General features: G+C 40.1%; 1 protein-coding gene across 2 annotated transcripts in view; it reads right to left on the bottom strand.

Moving 5' to 3' along the window:
• The window catches only part of TRIP10 (thyroid hormone receptor interactor 10), an 87,905-nt gene that overhangs the window by 9,671 nt on the left and 57,360 nt on the right, over positions 1–20,874 (bottom strand). Inside the window, exons 2-10 of one of the 2 annotated variants that reach the window (XM_039337264.1) lie at positions 18,246–18,361; positions 15,409–15,465; positions 13,804–13,951; positions 11,237–11,299; positions 9,773–9,877; positions 8,912–9,040; positions 6,059–6,205; positions 5,093–5,296; positions 2,412–2,591 (exon numbers count right to left, since the gene is read on the bottom strand). In XM_039337264.1, coding sequence (XP_039193198.1) covers positions 2,412–2,591; positions 5,093–5,296; positions 6,059–6,205; positions 8,912–9,040; positions 9,773–9,877; positions 11,237–11,299; positions 13,804–13,951; positions 15,409–15,465; positions 18,246–18,361 — 1,149 coding nt within the window. The remainder of the gene's footprint in view (positions 1–2,411; positions 2,592–5,092; positions 5,297–6,058; positions 6,206–8,911; positions 9,041–9,772; positions 9,878–11,236; positions 11,300–13,803; positions 13,952–15,408; positions 15,466–18,245; positions 18,362–20,874) is intronic. The other variant, XM_039337265.1, reaches the window with a different exon arrangement.

Below are 20,874 nucleotides of genomic sequence, written 5' to 3'. Positions count from 1 at the left end.
CCAATGGAATTAAAAGTAGCTGGGAGATCTATGTTGAGGACAGGTGATTGATCCATTGGCAAAATAATGAGGCCCCTGTGAGTGAGCTCACACATCACACTACATCAAAACTAAAGAAGCTACACTGTGGCTTAGTACAGTGAAGGAATCCAGCCTTGTGTGGTATGTGAACCAAAAATGATTGTGGCTTATTCCTTACATTTTCCTTACTGATATTTAATTATTTATATTACTATCAAGGATTTTTTTACAATAACAAGTTAAATCAAGAGTTAAACTTCAAATTAAACCCAAAAACATTGAAAGTGAATTAAACAACTAAAAACCTGCTGAAAAAGCTGCAATTTTAAGGTATTTTCAAAAGTCATCAAACATTTAGGGTCTTTAGTTCAGGACACACCTTCAAGAGACCCGGAGCATTTAGCTTGGGGCAAGGAGAAGACCCCCAGAGAATGTGTTATTTCATGTAATCTGGAACAATGCTGTACAGGACTCTACCCTGAAAACCAGTGTGCAGTCTTAGACAGTAATTGCTTATGAGTAGACAATGATTCTTAGCTGGATGTCTGCAACCATTCAACACTGGAGATGTAGCCACCTCCTCTGAATCGTATTTGCTGTGAAAATGTGAATGGTGAGATTTTGCTGTGCACTGAGGCTGACAAGATTCAAGTCTTTTGGTATTTTTCAATAACGTGTTCCTTACGACTTCCTTAAGGAATTACTATATAGATAATTTGATTGATCATATTGATTGCTATTAAATGATAATCTACTTCAAATTAATTTGACAGTATTAAGGCAGAGGATTTTTGCCTTCCTCACATGGAGACTATGACTTTGCTCAGTTGCATAAATTTTCCCAAATTCTTGCCCCATATCTGCTCTTCTGCTTTTATGGTATGTATGACTCTCTTGGGACAGAGGCACAGAAAGGTTGTATTCCCGTTCTTCCCAAGATAAAATGTGTGAATGAGATGCCAAATGAAACTGAACATGAGCCCACAGTTCCTGAGAATTGGAACAACTAAGCAGTATTTTCCTGTAGTTACACATTGAACTGGATTGGACATGGACTGTTGGAAGAGTAGTATTAAAATATTAACCATGAATAACTCCAAGCATGTGCATGTGTGCAAAATTACAGGAACAGTCAATTAATTCTCCATCTCTTTCCCTATATCTGCTAAGATGCTTTTTTTACACATTTTAAATTCTATGTTCTTGTACTTATATCTACACATAAAATTTTAATAACAATGCTTCTGACATGAATAAATAAATTTGTCTACATAAGTACTCAGAGCAGGTTACAGCAATAAAACAAAATATAAAACATAACAGTAATATCAATATAATTAAAATCAAAATCAGTAGAAGTCTTCCTTACTGAAGTAGGAACTATTCCCAATTTGTGTAAAGAAAAAAAATTGAAAGGAAGCAGAGCAGATAATTCAAAATTCTTTCTTAAGGGGTCATTTGACCATCTTTTGTACTCAATGGGCATAGTCCACAATTCTCCCACCATCACCGTCTATGGCATTCATGGGCAGGTGAAGAAAAAGCTTCTCTTAGCACCTAAGTAAGGTTCAGGAAACAGGTGCAAGAAGTGCAACCAAAGTGACAGCTGCAACAATTTGGCTTTTTTAGTCTGGGGCGGGGAAATGGCAATATCATAGAGATGTAAAAACACACATGGTGTGGAAAACGTGAATAGTCATTTTTCTCTTTGATTTTTATAAAGTTGGATCGGAAGGTCATCTGCTAAAACAAACTTTATAGAGACTCATAAGCAATCAAAGGAAGGACTTTTTTTACATAACACAATTAAAATGAGGAATTTGCTACCATCAAACATGGCTATAGCCACCAACGTATCATTTTAAAAATGGGATTAGACAAATTCATGTGTAATCAGACCATTGGTGACTTTGAGGCTGCTTACTACCTCCAGAATCTCATGCCTTGAATATTAGCTGTTGGGGAACGCCAGCAGTAAAGAGCTTTCCTTTCCATACTTGTAATTTCCTCACTGCTTACGCTATGGAGCAAGATGTTTGGATATGAGCTCTTGTTCTGATCCAGCAGAGCTTTCTCTTTTGCTTTGTCATCCTTTTATAATTTCTAAAGACAATTGGTCAAAGTCTTGGTTTAGTTATGCCTTACCAATGTAAAACTTACCAAAAAGGAAACTGAATGTCCTTTTTTTCATATTCACTGAACTGAGTAATTATTGCTTCAAAAGAAACAGCAGAGGGCTAGGATCTAGTGTGTGTATGAATTTTCATTTTATCAACACATAAACCACAACAGGTTTTCTACCTGGCAGGTGCCTTTGGTGGTGGTGGCGACGGCGGCAGCAGCAGCAGACATATGACAAGTGATTTAAGCAAACAAAGTTATCCACTTACCCCCCGTCTGAGGCTGCGGAAGGACGTGATGCGGGGTTTGACTGTCTTATTGATCTCGTTCAAACAGTAAGACAGAGGGTCACGGGTGAATTTGGGGGATGGAGGTCCATTGATGGCAGAAGAGGAGGGGGAAGATGAAGACGAAGGGCAATTTATAGGGGAGAGGGGAGGGGTTGGGAGCTAGCGACAGATAAGGGCCATGAACAAGAAACAAAGAAAAAAACACACACAAAAGGATGGGAAAAATATGTTGTAAGAAAATAAAAAGGCACACATACAAAAAAAAAAAAATCCCGCCACCAGAAAAACTACAGTGCGTTCCATACATATATATGGAACAGACAAGAGCACACGAGGCACAGAAACACCCGGCCCCCAGGGAGCAAATGAAAAAAGATGAGGAGGGTGGCAAGATGCAGAGCTGAACTTGGCACTGGCATATCGCAGAGCAACATAGCATAGTTCCTTCCCTCCCTCCCTCTTCCCCCCCACCCCGCTTCTCCCCTCCATCCCCAGTCTGATAATCTGGTTCTCAAAATCTGTTATGTGGGAGGGCTAAGCGGGTCTTAAACTTCAAAGTTATTGATGGAAGAGAAGAGGTCCAATGTTAGTAGCCAAAGAGGGAGGAAAGCCTTTGAGGAGAGCCCAGAGGTTACCGCTGCGCAGCACTTCAGAGCATGCCCTTTAATTCTTCTCACTCCTTCAAGGTCTTGGGTCTTTTCCTAGGATTGTGCTGCTGTGCTCAACGCCATTAAAAAGCACAGTGTTTTAAGGAGTTGCAGAGCTTCAGGCGCTCAGAAGCACATTGTGGCCTTTTCATGGAATGATTCACAGGGAGGGATAAGAGATTCACCAATGTGAGGAATTCTGAGAGTTGAAATCCACACACCTGGAAAGCGCTTAGGCTAGAAGACGCTGGTTATCTACCCAACCATCTATCTTCTCCCCAAGGTCAGTACAGATCCATCTTTGGTGCAGCCAACTAAAGACGGATACAGATGTGGAAATGCCTGCTCAACTCAGAAGAACTTGTTCATTTTGCTTTAAAATCTCTTGAAGCACTGCTGACACGTTAAAATGCCCTAAGTAGGCGATAACAACCCAAGTAGCATTGAGTTATTTTAGCAGGATGAGACCGATCAAATCTCACCTGACTTTTGAACTGGTCATATTTGCCTTAGGCAAGGCTGCTTCCTCTCCACTCACTTCTCTAGTAAAGGAAAGACAATACGTACTGACTTAAGGTTGTTTAGGCAACCAAAAAGGACTCAATGTTTAATAATATAAAGCTTTATCAATTATAATGTTTGTCCAACTTTGGTAATTATATACATACTAAAAAGGCAAACCCTTACTTAATGTTTACCTGCAAGTTAAGGAATGCAAGTGTTCTCTCATATAGTTTATTAGGGAAAGAGAAAGTGGTTTGGGTTGTTATAAACAGATTGTTCTGAACCACAGGAATTAGTCTAGAAAGTGAAAGGAATCACTACTGCACCACCCTCCAGGTCTCTCTTGCAGGCTCAAAAGTTCCTTAGGGGAAAATTCAGGAATGTCACTTTGTCTTTCCTGTCCTGAAGTCATTCATGAATAGTCAAGGAAAAAGGGCAGTAAAGTTCACATATGCACAGAGGCAAGGAGGCAATACGGAGGACATGGAAGAAATTATGCAGTAGGAAAACAGAAATGAGGGCAAAGTAGAGGCCAACTACAGATGTGAGCAAAGGCCGTGGAGCTCGGCTTTTGTGCAGCATCTGCACTGAAAGATTAACAGGGTGGATGTGACTAAGAGAACACTTGCACTCAGAATAAAATGATGGGGGTGGGGTGGGAGAACACGTTCAGTTCAGATATAAGGCAAGAGAGTTCAGGACTCTCTAGATGGCCATGGCAAGTGGGATAAAGGTGCTCCATATGGATGGATGGAAAAGGAGGCCTTTGCTAACACGGGCCAGCTGAAATAGTGTCCTTGCAAAGGCTATGAAAGAACCTCTGGGGAAAATTAGTAGGAAACAAAATGAGAGCTCGCTGAAGCAGCCCTCATCGTCTCCAGCACACAAGCCCACGGGGTCATCTAGGGACTACAGGAAAAAGACAGGGGCAGCTGGGATTGGCTTCTTGGAATAGGCCGTTCTAGGGCAGACTTCCAAGGCCTCCACAGTGGGAAGGCCTTGAGCAATAGAAGGCTGATGAGATCCAGTGGCGGAGAGAGAGGAAGGGATGTTCTAGCTAAGGCCCTCCAGCAGCAGATATAGTGGCCAAACTCTGCCCCAGATTTTCCTGAGCAGCATTGATTTGACTTAGAAAGTCAGAGAAGGAAGCTCTTTCATGAGGACTAGTGAGAACAGCCAGAAAGAAGAAAGAAGTCAGCCAAAGAATGAATGGAAGTGGCAATGAGTGCTAGTATGGTAATTTGCAGACTTCCATAGGATAGCACTTTTCAGCTGAGAGATCTGCTGTGATAGGCCAGCAGCTTGAAAGGCAGGGACAATTAAATGCAATAGGATTTCAGAGTAATATTCAAACATGCCACCACTCTGATTATCCTCTTCCTTTCCTGTATCCCTGCCCTCAGATATTGCTGATCTGTGAATCCAGGAGATATTAAGAGACGGATGAGAGAAGACCAATTGTTCTCAATTACCTTCAGGATGCTGCCAGCCCTCTATAACAATTCTCACCTTATTCTTCCTGCTGAAGAGCCAGCGCTTTCCCTTGTTCTTGCCCAGCAGTCGGGGATCCAGCCGGCTGTCAAGTGTGCCCCGGGGAGTGCCCAGGCTGCTATCAGAAGAGGTGCGGTTCATGGGTTGGCTGAAGTCTTCAAAATCCATGTCTCCCGGCCTTTCAAAACCTGATTTGTGCAGTTCAATTAACATTTGGGAGTCCTAATAGAAGAAAAGCATCCTTTTGAAATAAAATAGGAAAACTGTCAACCCAACTCCAACTGACCCTACAATAGAGATTAGTTAGCAAAACTCCATATTGACCAAGGAAGGGATCCGAGAGCACCATTTCAGTAATGCAGTCATAAGACTACGTTAGAGAATTTTGATTTCTCTATTGGTGAAAAATAAATCAGAAGCTCTCACAGTTGACTGCATTTAGCTGATTCAAATAACTTTATATTTATATAAAAATATTTACAATACCATTCTTCTTTACAGCAACATAGCTTAATGAAGACTTCTTACAGAGACAGACCAGAGACAAAAACAGAGACTGGAAATCCAGCTCCTAACTCAATACTCTTTTTGCACAGACTCAGTAGCCCTTTCTTCTCATTGGCTGACTGAGTTACCACATGACTCTTCCTGTTCATGAATATTCCAACAGAGTAGCTTAAATGTATCTTCTCATGGTCAAAGAACAAATGTAATGTTGAAGAAATCGAATACCTTTTAATTAAACAAAATAATGCCCGTCCATATTGTCAGGAACAGGACTATTTTTGAGCACAACGATTGTTCAAAGGCAGAAAACATATTTGCCAGCAAAACCAAACCAAACCAAACCAAATCAAACCTCCAACTTCCCCAGGCAAAGAATCTTAGGTGCCATTGCTGGAAAGGTTTGGGGTTAGCAGAAAATCCACACTCTTTTCAGCCTCTACCATACAGTGAAGGAATAAGAGATCTTCAGACACCTACATTTTTTTCATCAACCACCTCTGCAGCTGCCTTCATGCCTTCCAGGCATTTGCCAATGATCGGCATGACCTGCTGTTCTATCTCTGAAAAGATGCGATAGCCCCCCTTGAGACGCCGCGTCCGTCTTTCATCCATCTCTTGCATCTTCTAGAAAACAAGCAAGGAAAAAGGACTAAACAATAATTGAGATATGAGGATTATTCATAATACCCCAATTGCTGTTGCTTTAGATAACACTATAGGAGACTTTCTCATTAATAAAATGGTAGCCACAACGGGCAATGGTCAGTTACAAACAAGTTGATAAGAAGCTAAGCTGGACCCCAGAATAGTCTCAAACGCTCCAATGTTATATTTCTGCAAAGAATTATGACATGATACTAGGGGTTGATGCTTTGCTTTGCAGCACAACAATTTCTAAAATCACTTTTTAATTAAAAGACTATGTAGCATGAGCCTGATGTGTGAGTTGTCTCAGGATCTGGGCCTCTCCCCCATCCGACTTAACATCTACACAAAACCATTGGGAGAGGTCATCAGTCAGTTCTGGATGAAGTATCACCAGTGAGAAGATGATACCCAGGACTGAGCAGGAGATACCACAGATGCCTTAATTCTTTAGGCTATGGGAAGCTGGACAAAATTTCCTTACATTTAATCCTAGCAAGATAGAGTAGCTAGAATCACCTGGATCCAGGGATAACACCATCTTTTGTTCCTGATGGGTTTGCACTTCTCCAGAAACTGGTCCAAGATCTAGAGTAGAGGATCCCTGAGCTAACCACTCTTGCAACAAGTGAAAGCCATGGCCAGAAGCTTTGCCCAACTTCATAGCTGGTAATCTATGTTGTAAGGCTGTTCCTGGAGATGCTCTGCCCTGGTGATCTTGTGGATGATGCTTGAAGCTGTTCTTGAAGACTACTCAGATACTATAGTTGGTATAAAATGGCTAAATCTGGTTTAATTGACCAATACTTAGTTTTCAAGAGCAGCATCAGTTTCCAAAGGGGTTTGGGGCACATTTGCAGTACTAATCACCCCTTATAAAGCTATTTATAGCTTAGGTCCTCAGTTTCTGCAGGATTGTTTGCTCTGAGTAGAACCTATCCTGTCTGTTAAGCTCTAACTGGGAATGCCATGCTTTTGGTTTCACTTCCTCACATGGTTTAAGAGTCAGGAATGCAGAGAAAAGCCTTTTCCAAGTCTACCCTGACTCTACATGGAATATACTCCCTCCCCCCCCCCAGGTTAGCACAACCTTGCTGCCATTTAGGACATAGTACAAACAATCCTTTTTGTTTTCTGTTGACACTTTGGACAATAGGGTAGCAAAGATCATGGTTTCTCTATATGGTCTCTGATGATTATGTTTGCTGTTGATTATGACTTTGTGGATTTATTATGTATTATGTATTGGCGAGCCACCAGAGTCTCTGATGAGGGTAGCATACAAAGAATATTAAAATATGTAAATAATGCTGTTAATCTTAAGCATTAATCTCCCTGGACTGGGAGACTTTAGTTTTAATACTCTATCCTGTAACAGGCTCAGCTTTGGGATTATCCTCACAGTCTGGAAGCTGCCACTGAGCAGAATGTAGCTCTCTAGTTGCTCTGTGAGGCTGCCTGCCCCTCAGGGTCAGTTTAAGATTGGTATCAATCTATAGTCTCTGAATAGTCCTTGACTTATGACCAGTTGCTTAGTGACTATTTGAAATTACGATGGACCTACCTTAGGGCTACTTATGACCTAGATTCAAAGTTCTGATGATTGGGGCCCCTCCACAGTCACGTGACCAAATTTCGGTTGCCTAGCTGTATTTATGGTAGTTTTTAAGTGTCCTGTGGTCACATAACTATGTTTTGTGATGGTTTTGCTGAAAACTGGCAGTTTCAGATTTCGGCAAAATTACACCATAGCGAACAATGAATTTGCTTAATGACCACAGCGTTCATTTTACAACTCTCATGTTTGCTTAATGACCATTGCACAAAAGTTTATAAACTGTGTTGGTCATGTGAACTATCCTTTTTACGACCATCCATGGACTATCAACCCTAAAGGGCAGGCTTCATTACAGTTGCATGTCGAGGACTATCAAGCTCTTCACCTACACATTTCATACCGTCTCTCCCGATGCTAGGCAAACTATGCTCTATGATCAGCTCGATTCTCTGCTTTGGTCCACAGGGACCATCTGGCTTGCCAGACAGTGAGAAGGGCAAAGACCTTCTTAGTAGAATACCTCCACGAGGAAACATTTTCTGGTAGGAAGTATAGCTGTTTCCCCACTTTTAAGTGATATCCAAAGACCCACTTCTTCACGCAAGCATCTGCACAGTAAGGACCCTTATACAGATTTTAGTAGCCCAAGAGAAATTTAGTGATCAAGATCACAGATACAATTACTGATCATCACAGTACCTTTCTGGCAGCAACTGAGACACTGGTGGGGGAAAAAAGCCTGCAGTTTTATGACTCCGGATGAGAGAGAGAGCCATTCTAGGACCTCTGGTTCTAGGAACTGCCTCCAGGGTGGCAGCCTTGAAGTGTAATACCCTGGACCTCTCTGATGACCTACTGCAGATCTTTGTTTTCCTCTCCCAGGCTTTTTTGTAACCCTTGAACTGATCCCATGACTTTAACTGCTGTTTGATTAATTCTTAGATCTGTTTCCACTGTTCGCCTTTCAGATTATGGTTATTTTAGAAGCACTTACGAGTGGATGATTTATAATTTTTATTTCACAATTATTATTACTGCTTGTACAACCTACTTCAAGGGACTACTTAATACAGAAAAGGGCATAAATTCAGGAGAAAAAAAAATGTAAAAACTGCTTAGAGACTTACATGGAAGATCTGTGGCATCTCCAGAAAGTAAAACTGGTTCTGATTGTGATTGAACTTCTGAAGATATGAAGCATATTCATTTTTGCTCTCCTCAGCCATGTGACTACGCAGGTTGGCTTGCTGCTTGGCCTGGGAAAAGTTGGGGAAATGATGCGAGAAAAACCGTATTTCAAGCAAAGCCACAAGTGAAGAATAGAATCCAACTTCAAATTTCCTTCATTCAAGTATGCACTTTAAGCAATCTTGTTCTCTGTCTCAGTGCTGCTTAATTTGATGACCCTCAGTAGCAAATGATCATCCGCATGGAAACAAGATCACTCTAGTTTCTACCAGCTAGAACTAAGAACCACTTTCTTCAGGTGTTCCAACCCCCCCAGCCCCAAGCGCTAACCCCCCCATAAAGGTTTGAACAATATGGGCAAAGATTCTGGGAACTGAGATTTTTAAAAAAGGCTGCACTTTTAAATTTTTCTTCCAAAAGAAGTAAAAGTGACTTATGTACCATTTTCCAAGATGCCTACCATCTAGAAGATGTGTGTCCAGTGCATCTGGGCCTTCAAAGGACTGCTTTGACAATAGGTTTTGAGGACAAGTGTATAGGGGGGGAAGGTAATTGGCATCATTCTTTCTCTCCAAGAAGTTTTCCCTGAGATGTGTCTCAGGTTTTATGACTTACTGGGGAAATAAGTCATCATTTGCTTAGAAACACAACATCAGCATAACCAACCGAAAGTTCAATAGCAGAGCTCCATTCCTGGATTTTAGCACAAATGAGTCAGGATCTTAATCATCGCTTCCATTACAGAAGTCCTCGTAACTACTCCTGGGGCTGGGAAACAGTGGCACAGTCCAGATACTGACCTTCTCCACATCTGCCTTGGTAGCATTGATGTCCTGATCCAGCTTCTCTGCATTCAGCACAGCTTTCTCAGCCTCCCGGCAGTCACGTTCAAACTTTCGTTTGCTCTGTGAAGAAAAGCACCTGAGTGTTGCCCTTGCCTGCAGCCCCTTGCTATGCCTTCCCTTGCTGGCTTGGGAATGACTTGAATAATGAAATAGCATCATTTCAATAACAGACTTATCATTTGAGCTGTGAACAATCACTGTGTAGGCTTGATTTGATTAGCCATTCTGAGTTTTTAAACAAGAACTGGAAAAAAGGATGAGGGGTTCTGCTTCTGATGTTTAAAAGCATGCTTAAAAAGGGATTCAGACTGTTATATCTCATGATATAAACAGAACTGTATTGAAAGAGGGAGCAGAACTGCCGATATCAAGTGGAGGAACTTTAGCAAGTACTTAAGCAACAACCTTCAAAAACTGCTTTGCAATAATGAAAGAACCATCTCAGCTACTCACATTTTCCCACTAGATCAGGGGTATCAAACTGCCAGCCCACAGGCCAGACGCATCACGCGGAAGCCATGCCCACCCCATTGCCAGCAATGGCAAAATAGTCCCTATACATTGCACGATATCACATGACGTCGCAAGTTTGACATATTTTTGTTCAATATGGATGCTTAGTCTACGCACGGACAAACATTCTGATGATGTGCAGTTTTTTATTTTGTGAAAATCTGGTGCTTTGAATAGGACATTCAATCATAGGAACATTTATTTTTGATCACGGAGAAAGGCAAACCCTGAAAACAGTAAGCATTGACAAGAATTGCTACAGTTTTCTGTTTACATTAGTGTGAAATTATCAATGAAAACAATCCTAGAGAAAGGCTTTGCTCTTGTCTCTGAAAAACTGTACTCTACTTTAATGGGATTTTTCTCCCTAGAAAACCAACTCCGTGATTATTTTAATCAATACACAAAACTCTATAGCAGCTTCTCCTAATTTTGTGCTGAAAGCTAGATTGAGCTACAACCGCCTTACATGCTATCCTGGTCTGGGATTACAGGATGACGCATGTAGCACATCTGGAGGGCATCAGGTTGGGGAAAGTGAAATCAGAAATTCTTGGAAATTTCCAAAATAGAGCTGCTTCCTAGGACCAACAACCTAAAGTTCCTCCTCTCCCTTGACATGCACTCTGGATGTCATTGTTTCCTTGTATCCATGAACTCTCCAAGGAATTTTTGAAGATTGAATAGAGGAATCATTGCTTGAATAAAAAAAGCTCCATTTATTTTCCAAGCAATGTTTCCATCCACAAAATGTTTGGAGACCTCTGGGGGGGGGGGGAACAGTGTCTTCCACAGCTGTGTTCCTGCTTGAAATATGAATCAAGCAAACAAGTTTTCAAACACAAAAATACAGAATCCTTACAACTGTATGTTAATCTAAACTGTTAAGGGAAAATCAGAACTCACATTTTCAAGTTGCTTGAAGGAATTCTCTAGCTGTTGCTGAGCCCTTCGGCCTTCTTGCAGATACTGGAAAGTCAAAGGGAATTTAAGAGAAAGAAAATCATTATGAAAAGTTCTTGAATCCCAACACATTGAATCTCCCTCCCCAAATCATTAGGTGACAATAATACTTCCAAAGAGTAAAATCTTCAACAATCCCAGAAATCAACCTCAAAGCGCTTTCTAATATCAAATGGCTCCGTGGCTTCTTTTACGTCAAAGTTGGCTTTTGCTCTCACAAAATCTATTTTTCATCTACATATTTTATCTCCAAGAATATCTAGAGCTAAAATTTCAAACACAGAAAATGGGTGTGTGTGTGTGTGTGTGTGTGTGTGTGTGAATATTTAAGGACTATCTAAACACAAACCTGAGGTGATTGAGGGAAACCTGCACTAATACTATATTAAGAATATCTACAATTCATGCATTTTTCCAGTTCTGAGATCTAACACCACTGAGGTGGAGATACGTACAAACTACTCTTTAAATTAATGATAAAAATAAATATTTAAATACTGCATTAACAAAATACCTGAACACTAAATTGTAAACATTGCTTTTAAAACATTTTCCTAGCCACTAAACTCTCAGAGATCCAAAGGCAACTTTGCCAAGAGAGGAGTTTGTAGCAAGATTTATGACACGGAATCAGAAGTACTATCAATTCAGAAAAGAATCCTCATAATTTTCTGGGAAGTTCTTGGAATCCTTCTTCTTTATTTTACAGTAATAATGAATGTGTTGCCATAATTCCTACACAGAGGCATTATTGAAATTTGAACACAACAGAGGTCAGGATAGATTCTATAGTGGTGCACTGCAAAAATCTTTCTGAGAGCAAAATCACACAATGACAACTTGTGCCATTTGGAGATCTGTAATTGGAACTCTTGCATCTTTAAAATAAATAGCTGCAATTTCTCTTCAAACTGCTGCCCCCTCCATGCCACCAGGCAAGCAATTTTTGAAACTTCCATAAATTAGAAAGGACTATCCCAATCAGCGGTTCTGTACCAAAATAAAAAAATATTCTAAAACGTTCCTGGGCCTTTATTGTTTTGAAGATGTGGATCATAAAGGATATAATCAAGATTGGTGAAAAAAAGTCATGGTTCATTTTAGGACAATAAAGCAGATTTTGAAGCTATGTTTTGTTATTTTATTTACTGAAACTGTGGCTTATTACAGGATGCAAGCTGAAATGCATAACTTGTTTATTGTTTCCTGCTTCGTCCTAAGTTTTTTTTTAATGTCCTGCCAAAGTTTCTTAATAGGGGTGCAAGACAAAAGCAGTTAAAAAGAGAGGAAAAACCAACCAGAAATTGGTCAAATACCATATTTACTTTTCTGAAAAAGTGACTATGCCCTGTTTTAACAATTCAGTATTTAATGCAATATGCAAGCACCATAAATATCTAGAACAGTGGTTCTCAACCTTTTTAATGTCATGACCCCCAACCGGTCGTAAGTCGAGGACTACTCAACCAGTCATAAGTCAAGGACTACTCAACTGGTGCAGCACTGTTTGCAGAATGGGACTTTTGGCGGGCTCAGCAGGGCAAAGACAGCCTGGACAATTCCTATTGGCTTTTGAAAGCCAATAGAATTAGACTCTATTCAAGAGAGTCTATTCTATTGGCTTTCAAAAGCCAATAGAATAAAAGGGAGTAGCACAGCTAAGGAAAAGGGGGGGAAAAATGGCAGACTGCGTTGTTTGGCGACCCCCGTGAAATGGTCGTTTGACCCCAAATGAGGTCCCGACCCACAGGTTGAGAACCACTGGCTTAGGACCTGAATTTTGATTGAGTGACTGGAGATGTTGCAATTGTTGTAAATGCAAGTACCAGTTGTAAGTTACTTTTTTCAGGGCATTGTAACTTTGAATGGTCACTAAACAAATGATTGTAAGTTGAGCACTACCTATAATTTAATTATTGCTTACTGCAATTGTTTTGGTTTTATTTTAATTAACTTACTGTCACTGTTTTTAATTTTTGTATTACAAAAGATTAGAGCATAGTTACAAACACATTGTGAGTCTTCTGAAAATTTAATGGTAAATAAATCATTTTTTTATTCAGTGATAGAAAATTTTAAAAAATTAAAAATAAATTAAAAATAAATGACTTTCAAAAGCCAATAGAATAAAAGGGAGTAGCACAGCTAAGGAAAAGGGGGAAAAAAATGGCGGACTGCGTTGTTTGGCGACCCCCGTGAAATGGTCGTTCGACCCCAAATGGGGTCCCGACCCACAGGTTGAGAACCACTGATCTAGAAAAACAAACTCTAGTGGTCAAAAAGAGCAATAGCCACCAATAACAGGGAAATAGCATGGAAGGTCTCCATGGATGACAGACCTCCAAAAAGGAACAAAGTGAAAATCAGTCTTTCCAGACACCAAATTCTCAGTGAGCCATCACAATATGCAACCCTCAAGCCAAGGGCATAAGATATCAAAGCCCAGTCTTACTAGCTGAACTACCATCCAGAATGTCTTGTTGCCACAGTTCATCTCCCAACAATTTTACCAATTTCCTTTCCTGCTTCAGCTCCTGCAAGTCCTTGGAAAGCTCCACACAGATCTGGGCTAAAAGATCCTCTGCTATAACCTCCCGTTGGCCTGCAAAATCATTCAGCTCCTTCACCACTTGAAGGAAAGCCTGGTACTGACAAAACCTACAAAGAAAAGACAATTATTTAAACTTAACCTGTAAACTCCTCCTCCTACTCAAACAAGAGCTTCCAGGACTGCACTTCAATGAAAATGGAAGTGTGGTCCTTCACAGTTCAGTGAAGATATGGGTGATAAGAACAAACATGGAGGTAAGAACAGGCATTAAGTGCTACAACCAGGACGACCCTGATATCCCTAGAACTTGAAGTTAATCTAGTAAAGAGACAACTTGGGAGGGAAAACATGTACAATTTCTAAAGCCTGGAAATGTAGAAAAAGAAGTGGGCAGGACTTGTTTTCTCCCTCTACCAATAAGTGATTTCTTCTTAATGAGACGGTGGTCTTTCTGAACATACCACTAACGAAAATAGCTACATGTATGCATGAAATACCGTGCAAAAAGATGTGATTTTTTGTTAAGCTGGGCACTAGCTTAGGTGATTTAAAAAGGAATTAAACCAGATCCACCACTAACCGCTCTTAGCCGTGATGGTTATATCTGTTCAGAAAAAAAGACTACTACAGAACAACCACAGAAAACTAGTTGCTGAGTAGCAGAACTATTTTTGCAGTGTTTTTATTTCCTCATTCTCTGCTGGAGACAAGAATACAGTTTTGTTTACTATGCTTACATTCATAAATATATTGACCTCCCACAAAGATACTAACTGCATCTAAACTAACTTCCCTATATTGACAGTCCAAATTGAATGTAGCCATTATATTTATGACTAGTGTCTTATACAAAAAAACACACCTATGGGTAAAGTCTGTACCCAATGTATTAAGATAATGAAGATTTGACACAGAATTTTAGTTTTTATGCAAAGTTTTGTATGTTTCCTGGATGTACTTTTAGAATTATGTAAGAGCTATATTCTAGGTATTTCTTTTTTTTACTTATATGAGCTATCAGAACATGGGCATACATACTAAGTTCAACCAAAAAGCAGCCCCCAGTGATACATCTGAATTGCAAGATCAATAATTAAAGTATATAGATGGAGAGAGATAAATTATTTCCTGGAGCAAGAAATCCATTTCCTGGATATGTGGGCCAGGTTGCTGAGCCGCCCAGTTAGTCCAATAACATTAACCAATGCTAAATTTCACCGAATGACTGGAAAGGTGAGTTCCACAGGTCTTCCTTCATATTTATAAACCTCAGAATCAAGTAAGTCATGTGGTTTATGTTGCAATGTTCCTTTCATCATCTGTCTTCCTGCTGATGCTCATATTGGTTCTGCAAAGTGGATGCAAGTTTGGATTACATGTGCTGCTGCTTCCTAGGCATTCTTTGGATGACTGCTGCTCTGAACAATTTGCAAAGTCGTCTTGCCCAGGTCTTGCTAAGCTCAAGTTTAAAAACAGACACGTTTTATCTGCTTGAAATATGTACAACACTGTGGGGCCATCTCCCTGGCTTCCTTGCAGCTAAATTCATATGCTCACTGCTTACTTTATGTCTGGATCTTCTCGAGCCGTCCTCTTGGGAAGGTGCTTTTTCACAAGATTTCTACAAAGGAGATAACATGCATAACATACAATATTGACCTGAAATGGAACAAAGAGTGAGCTCATACCTAACTTTAAAAAGGTATACTGCCTCATTCAGACATAATTACACTTCATTATTAGATTTTTAAGCAGCTTTAGATTGTTGGATTTTGTTAGATGGAAATGTTAATATACCAGCCTGGATAAAATTATTCTTATTTAATAAGAGTTTTCCTACTTTCTCTACATTTCATCTATCTCAAATCACATATGAGATAGCCAGCTTACTTGGTTGCAGAGATTTCCAGATTTTTCTTTTGTTTCAGCAGAAAATATTAGCAACAGGTTTTCAGCCTCGCCATACTTATTATAGCTTGGATCTTCAATTTGAATCAGCAAATGTATTAAAATATCAGAAAAGAACTACACACGTGGCTGATGCAAAGTAGAGGTTATTAAACAGGATTGCTTTGTAGAGCAATCAACAAACATAATTTATAGTTGACGTTCTCAAAAGAAAAGAGGGCCATTCAAGCTATCTTTAATATTATGAAAGATACAACTTTAATAAATAAATTAGTAAATCAAAATTAATTATCTATGGAGATTCAAAGTCATCCAGATCATGGTTGTCCCAAAGGTGCTTTTTCACGAGGCAACTGGACTTTCTTTTTTCTCTTTGAAGACGTTTCGCTTCTCATCCAAGAAGCTTCTTCACCTCTTAATTAATTAATTAAACAATGCCTAAAAGCATCACGGATATATTTTTCCTGATTCCTGTGCTTTGCATCCGCTATCTTGTAATCAGTCTAACAGTGCAGAAATACTGTAATCTGAGTGACACTGCTCACAACCTCTTGAAAAATTCACAAGTTGGGAGGAAACGGACAGCAAACAGAAGGAAATTTCTTTTTTTTTCCTGTGGAGTACCCTTTATGTATACAATTTATTCTCACAAAATGTGCCCCCCCCGATCTTACATCAATGCGGAAAGGAATTAAATAATTCATGGAAATTACACAGACACTGACTTTGATGATTATGTGTACCACTCTCAGGCTTCAGAGGCTGCCGCTGTCTCTAAACACTAACTGTAGCGTACAGGAATAAGAAACAGAGTCTTGGCTCAGGGAAGCCCATAAAGAGGCCTCTTATTTGGCCAATATGGTACAAAAGAGGAAGAGGACACTGGACTAGACTGGCTTTGATCTATTTGTATGGGCAAGGTTCACAGGAAGGGGCTTCCCATTTAGGTCTCAGTTTTTAGCCACCTTCCGAAACAGTTTCTTCCACTGTATGAATAGATGCAGAACATTTGTTCTTATCACTGGAGAAAAGTGCAGGGTATCATTACACAAAAATAGCATCTTACAAATAACAGAGTTTATTGTGAGAAAGTGCAGAGAGCAAAGCTAAGAGAGAACTACTAACTTTATTCTTGCAGGAATCTACAGGTGATGCTAACAGACCATCAATTTGAAAAGTCAAATTCTAATGAATCCTTTCAGACATCAACTGATCAGCGAGAATATACTAAAAAAAAAAAAAAAAATCTAAGCAAGATTAGCCACAGTGTTTTTATAGTTGTGCAATACACATGACAGGTTAATACTGCTTGCTTTCCAGGGAGCTGGGGCATATTCTTTCATCAGCTTGATGGAATAAAAGTGGTCCAGGAGCACTGAGATGGAAAAACTGGACTTTGCGCCTTTCTACTCATTGCAGTTGTATGACTAGGGAAAGGAAAAAAGATTTTATACAGTGGGATCCAGGCAAATTCCCCCCTCTTGATTTCTGCTGAATAGGGAATGTATGGGGAGCTTACCGGCAAAAAGATACATAAGTTAACCAGTTATGAAAACAAACCAAACCAAACCATCAACTATGTCTGCCTTTGGTTTTCAAAGGGCAAAACTAGATATAACATTTTGGTCCCCATAAACCAGAAGTAATTCAAAATAGTTTTAGGAATTATTGGGGGTGGGGGAATGGATGCTACTTTTGTACTGCTGCTGTCCAAGCTAAACTTCTCAGAGATTTAGGATTGAGTCGTCTGGAAATTGAACACTGTGGGGTTAAGCAGAAGGATGGAAGTCATGGCTAAGGAATTCACCAGTCAGCCAGACATTTTAAACTTTTCTGGGTCTTCCAGGGACTGTAACAGCCTTTGGATCAGGTTCAGGGACACTTGGAACCACAGTTTTAGGAACTGGGGGCAAAGAAAGAGCAATGCTTTGGGCTTGAGCCATAGAGAAGGCTAATTTGGAATAGTTAAAATACTAAATCAAAGTACTAGGTTCAGGAGTCTAAATTAGTGGAGGAAGAGAACTTTTTTCAGAGCTCCACAAAGAACAGATTATTTTTCTCCATCTTGGTACCCCCTATACATGTTAGACTATAACTCCCAGTATATTTACTTGCATCCAACAATGGCCTTAGATGGAAATAACTCTTTTCTGTTTATGCCCAGCATCTGGTATCCAAACATAGAGTTTCTACTGAGCCTCAGATGACAGGACACAGATATAAGCAGCTATGATTGCTCTGGGATAGGGGATTCCATATTTGTATATTGCTTTCTACATAAAATCCTATTTTCCCATCTACTGAATTAATAAACCACAGTTACAGGTCTAGATGCTTCAGGAAAAAGTCCAGGGTTTGATTTTGGGGTTGGGCAGTCTTAATAACTGCTTTTCCCCAGAGCTGAGCTACTAAGTACTTGGATTCTTTCCTTTCCTAAAACCTGAATGCAAGCATCTATCAGCCCCATTGTCACCCCCACTCCTTCATACCTACCTCAGCTGCTTTGCATATGACTGCTCGATTTCTGTCCTCTCTTTCACAAATTTGACGTATCTGTCCATCAGGTCCAGGCCCCACTGGGTGTGGCGCTCAATCGTGTCAAATTGATCCTGGAGAGGAAGAGGGGTGAAGTGTGACCCAATGCAGTTGAAAACCCACAGACTCTTTCTGTGACCCAAACAGATTGTGTCACAAAGGCCAGGCACAGATAACAAAAAAAGGGTGACTGAGCTATGTCTGCTTTTAGACTATCGGCAGGGACTCCCTAAAGGAATTCTGTGCATGTAGCAAACTAGGAGTTAAGGAAAAGCAACAACCAAACATGCAAATATTCTGCCACAGTTTGAAACACTATTGTCCAAAATAATCAGACTTTATTCAGAGGCTTGAGTCAAGAACCTATAATGCTTTTTAGGTCAAGGGTTGCCCTCAGCCTCTGAGTGACATTCCAAGGACTGTATCCATAAAAGTAATCAGGCCCAGACAAAAACTAATCTTCAATACATGTATAACTATACCCAGTTCTAATGATTTCTCCCACCTGTATTTAATCACTTTTTCGGGTCCCACAAAAATGACAATCTGGTGGAAACCTTTGCAGTCCTAGCCAGACCCTTATTGTATTGCAATATGGCTGTGGAAAGTAGTCCCTAATTAATGTAAGATAAAATCCAGCTGAAGCTCTATGAACAGAAGCTAATGCAAATAATGAACACTTTTTTCTATGCCTAGTTGCTCTCTAGGCTTAGTGGGTGGGAAATAGGGGGAAAGCAGGTCATTCTACTCATGCAACTCACATCAGCACAATTCAAGCTGACATTGCAAATTCTTCATTGTTTTTCATGCTACTAAACATCTAAGCAAGGGCCCAGGGTTTTTGCATCTCAACTTTTTATACTGAATAGTATTTAAGAAACAATACACCACATTCCTATATACACCTCTCCCCCCCCACCCCCATGACATTAACCAGGAATCAGAGTAAGTTTTACAACTCACAAGAATGTGGCAGGCAGACATTAAAGTCCAACCTTTTTTTATCCACTAATGTACACTTCATCGCCTCAAATTTTGGAAATCACAGATGGCAATGTTTGCCTCAGGATCAATGTGACAAAATTACTATCTAAAGAGAGTTCTAGTTTTATATACTTTAGCAAGCTCAAAGCAGACAGTTCTCCACAGTATCACATTCTTAATATGCCTGTCTCATAAAGAATAAAGAATTTTTAATTTACTTGGCAGAATACCGGATACAGCACTATTGAGCTAGAAGTGATATATAGAAAAATACCGTTTCCCTGAAAGTAAGCCCTACCCCCAAAATAAGCCCTAGTTTTGGGGTGAGGCACACACTTAAATATCAAGCTAGGGCGGGGGTGGGAGTGTGCTCTATATGCCCCGCACCCACTTACCTTGCAGCCAGGCCCTTCCTCGCGGGCCCACTTTTTCTGAGGCGTCTTCTGCAGCCAGGCCTGCTTTCTCAATCAGGCCTGCATTTCTGGAAAGACCCATGCAGCTGAGAACTGAGCTATGGATTGAATCGGCTGCAGAGGCCTTCCGGAAAGGTCTCACTGCGAAATGCAGGCCAGAATGCAGCTATAGAATTAAGCTGCTCCTTCAGCTACAGAAGAAGTGGACCAGCTGGGCAGGGCTGTCGGTGCAGGAGGTGAGTAAAAAAGACCGATGCCTCTTTTGGAGGCAAAAAATAAAAATAAAAAAAATCCAATCTTACTTTCGGGGAAACATGGGTACTATCCCTAAAGCAGTATAAATAGGAGACATTCCCTCTCCACTTTTTGTTTTATTAATTACTTCCAAACACAAGAATGTTAAATCTAAAATGACAGGAACATTGTAGATTTATCAACAGATGACCAGCCCAACTAAAATCGAAAACATCTGAATCAGGCCTTTTAAAACTGACAATGAGTATGTGCTACATCAAGGCCCTGTTAATCTTAACAACCACCCTAATTTTCTCCAGGATGATCTGTTCTCAACTAGTCCTCCAAGTCTTTCAACATTGCAGACATTGTGACACCAATGGAATCCATCCACCTTGCTGTTAGTCAGTCTCTTGTTCTCCTTTTCATGTGGCCTTTTAAAACTGGAAAATTATACAGGAGAAAGCCATAAATATGGGTTTCAGGCTCTCCAACTAAACATGTTTGTGAGAAGAAACAAAAATATATTGAAAATGACTGTGATCTGCAAATGTGTTAAAAGAACTTGACTATGACCCAGCAGTGTGCAGCAGCAGCCAAAAAAGCTAATACAATCCTGGGTTGCATAAACAGAAGCATAGAATCAAGATCACACAAAGTATAAGTACTGCTTTATAAAACCCTAGTAAGACCACATCTGGAATAATGCAACCAGTTTTGGTCACCATACTACCAAAAAGATGTTGAGACCTTGGAAAAAGTTCAAAGAGCAACTAAAATGATCAAAGGCCTGGAGACTAAAACATATGAAGAACGATTGCAGGACTTGGGTTTGGATAGTCTAAAGAAAAGAAGAAATAGGGGGGACATGATAGCAGTATTCCAGTATTTGAGAGGCTGCCACAAAGAAGAGGGCATCAAACTATTCTCCAAAGCACTAGAGGGCAGGACAAGAA

The sequence above is a fragment of the Crotalus tigris genome, unplaced genomic scaffold (genome assembly GCF_016545835.1).
Source record: "Crotalus tigris isolate CLP2741 ecotype Arizona unplaced genomic scaffold, ASM1654583v1 scf7180000017673.840971, whole genome shotgun sequence".
In the NCBI taxonomy this organism is placed as follows: Eukaryota; Metazoa; Chordata; class Lepidosauria; order Squamata; family Viperidae; genus Crotalus; species Crotalus tigris.
This window is presented reverse-complemented; position numbering and strand designations above follow the sequence as displayed.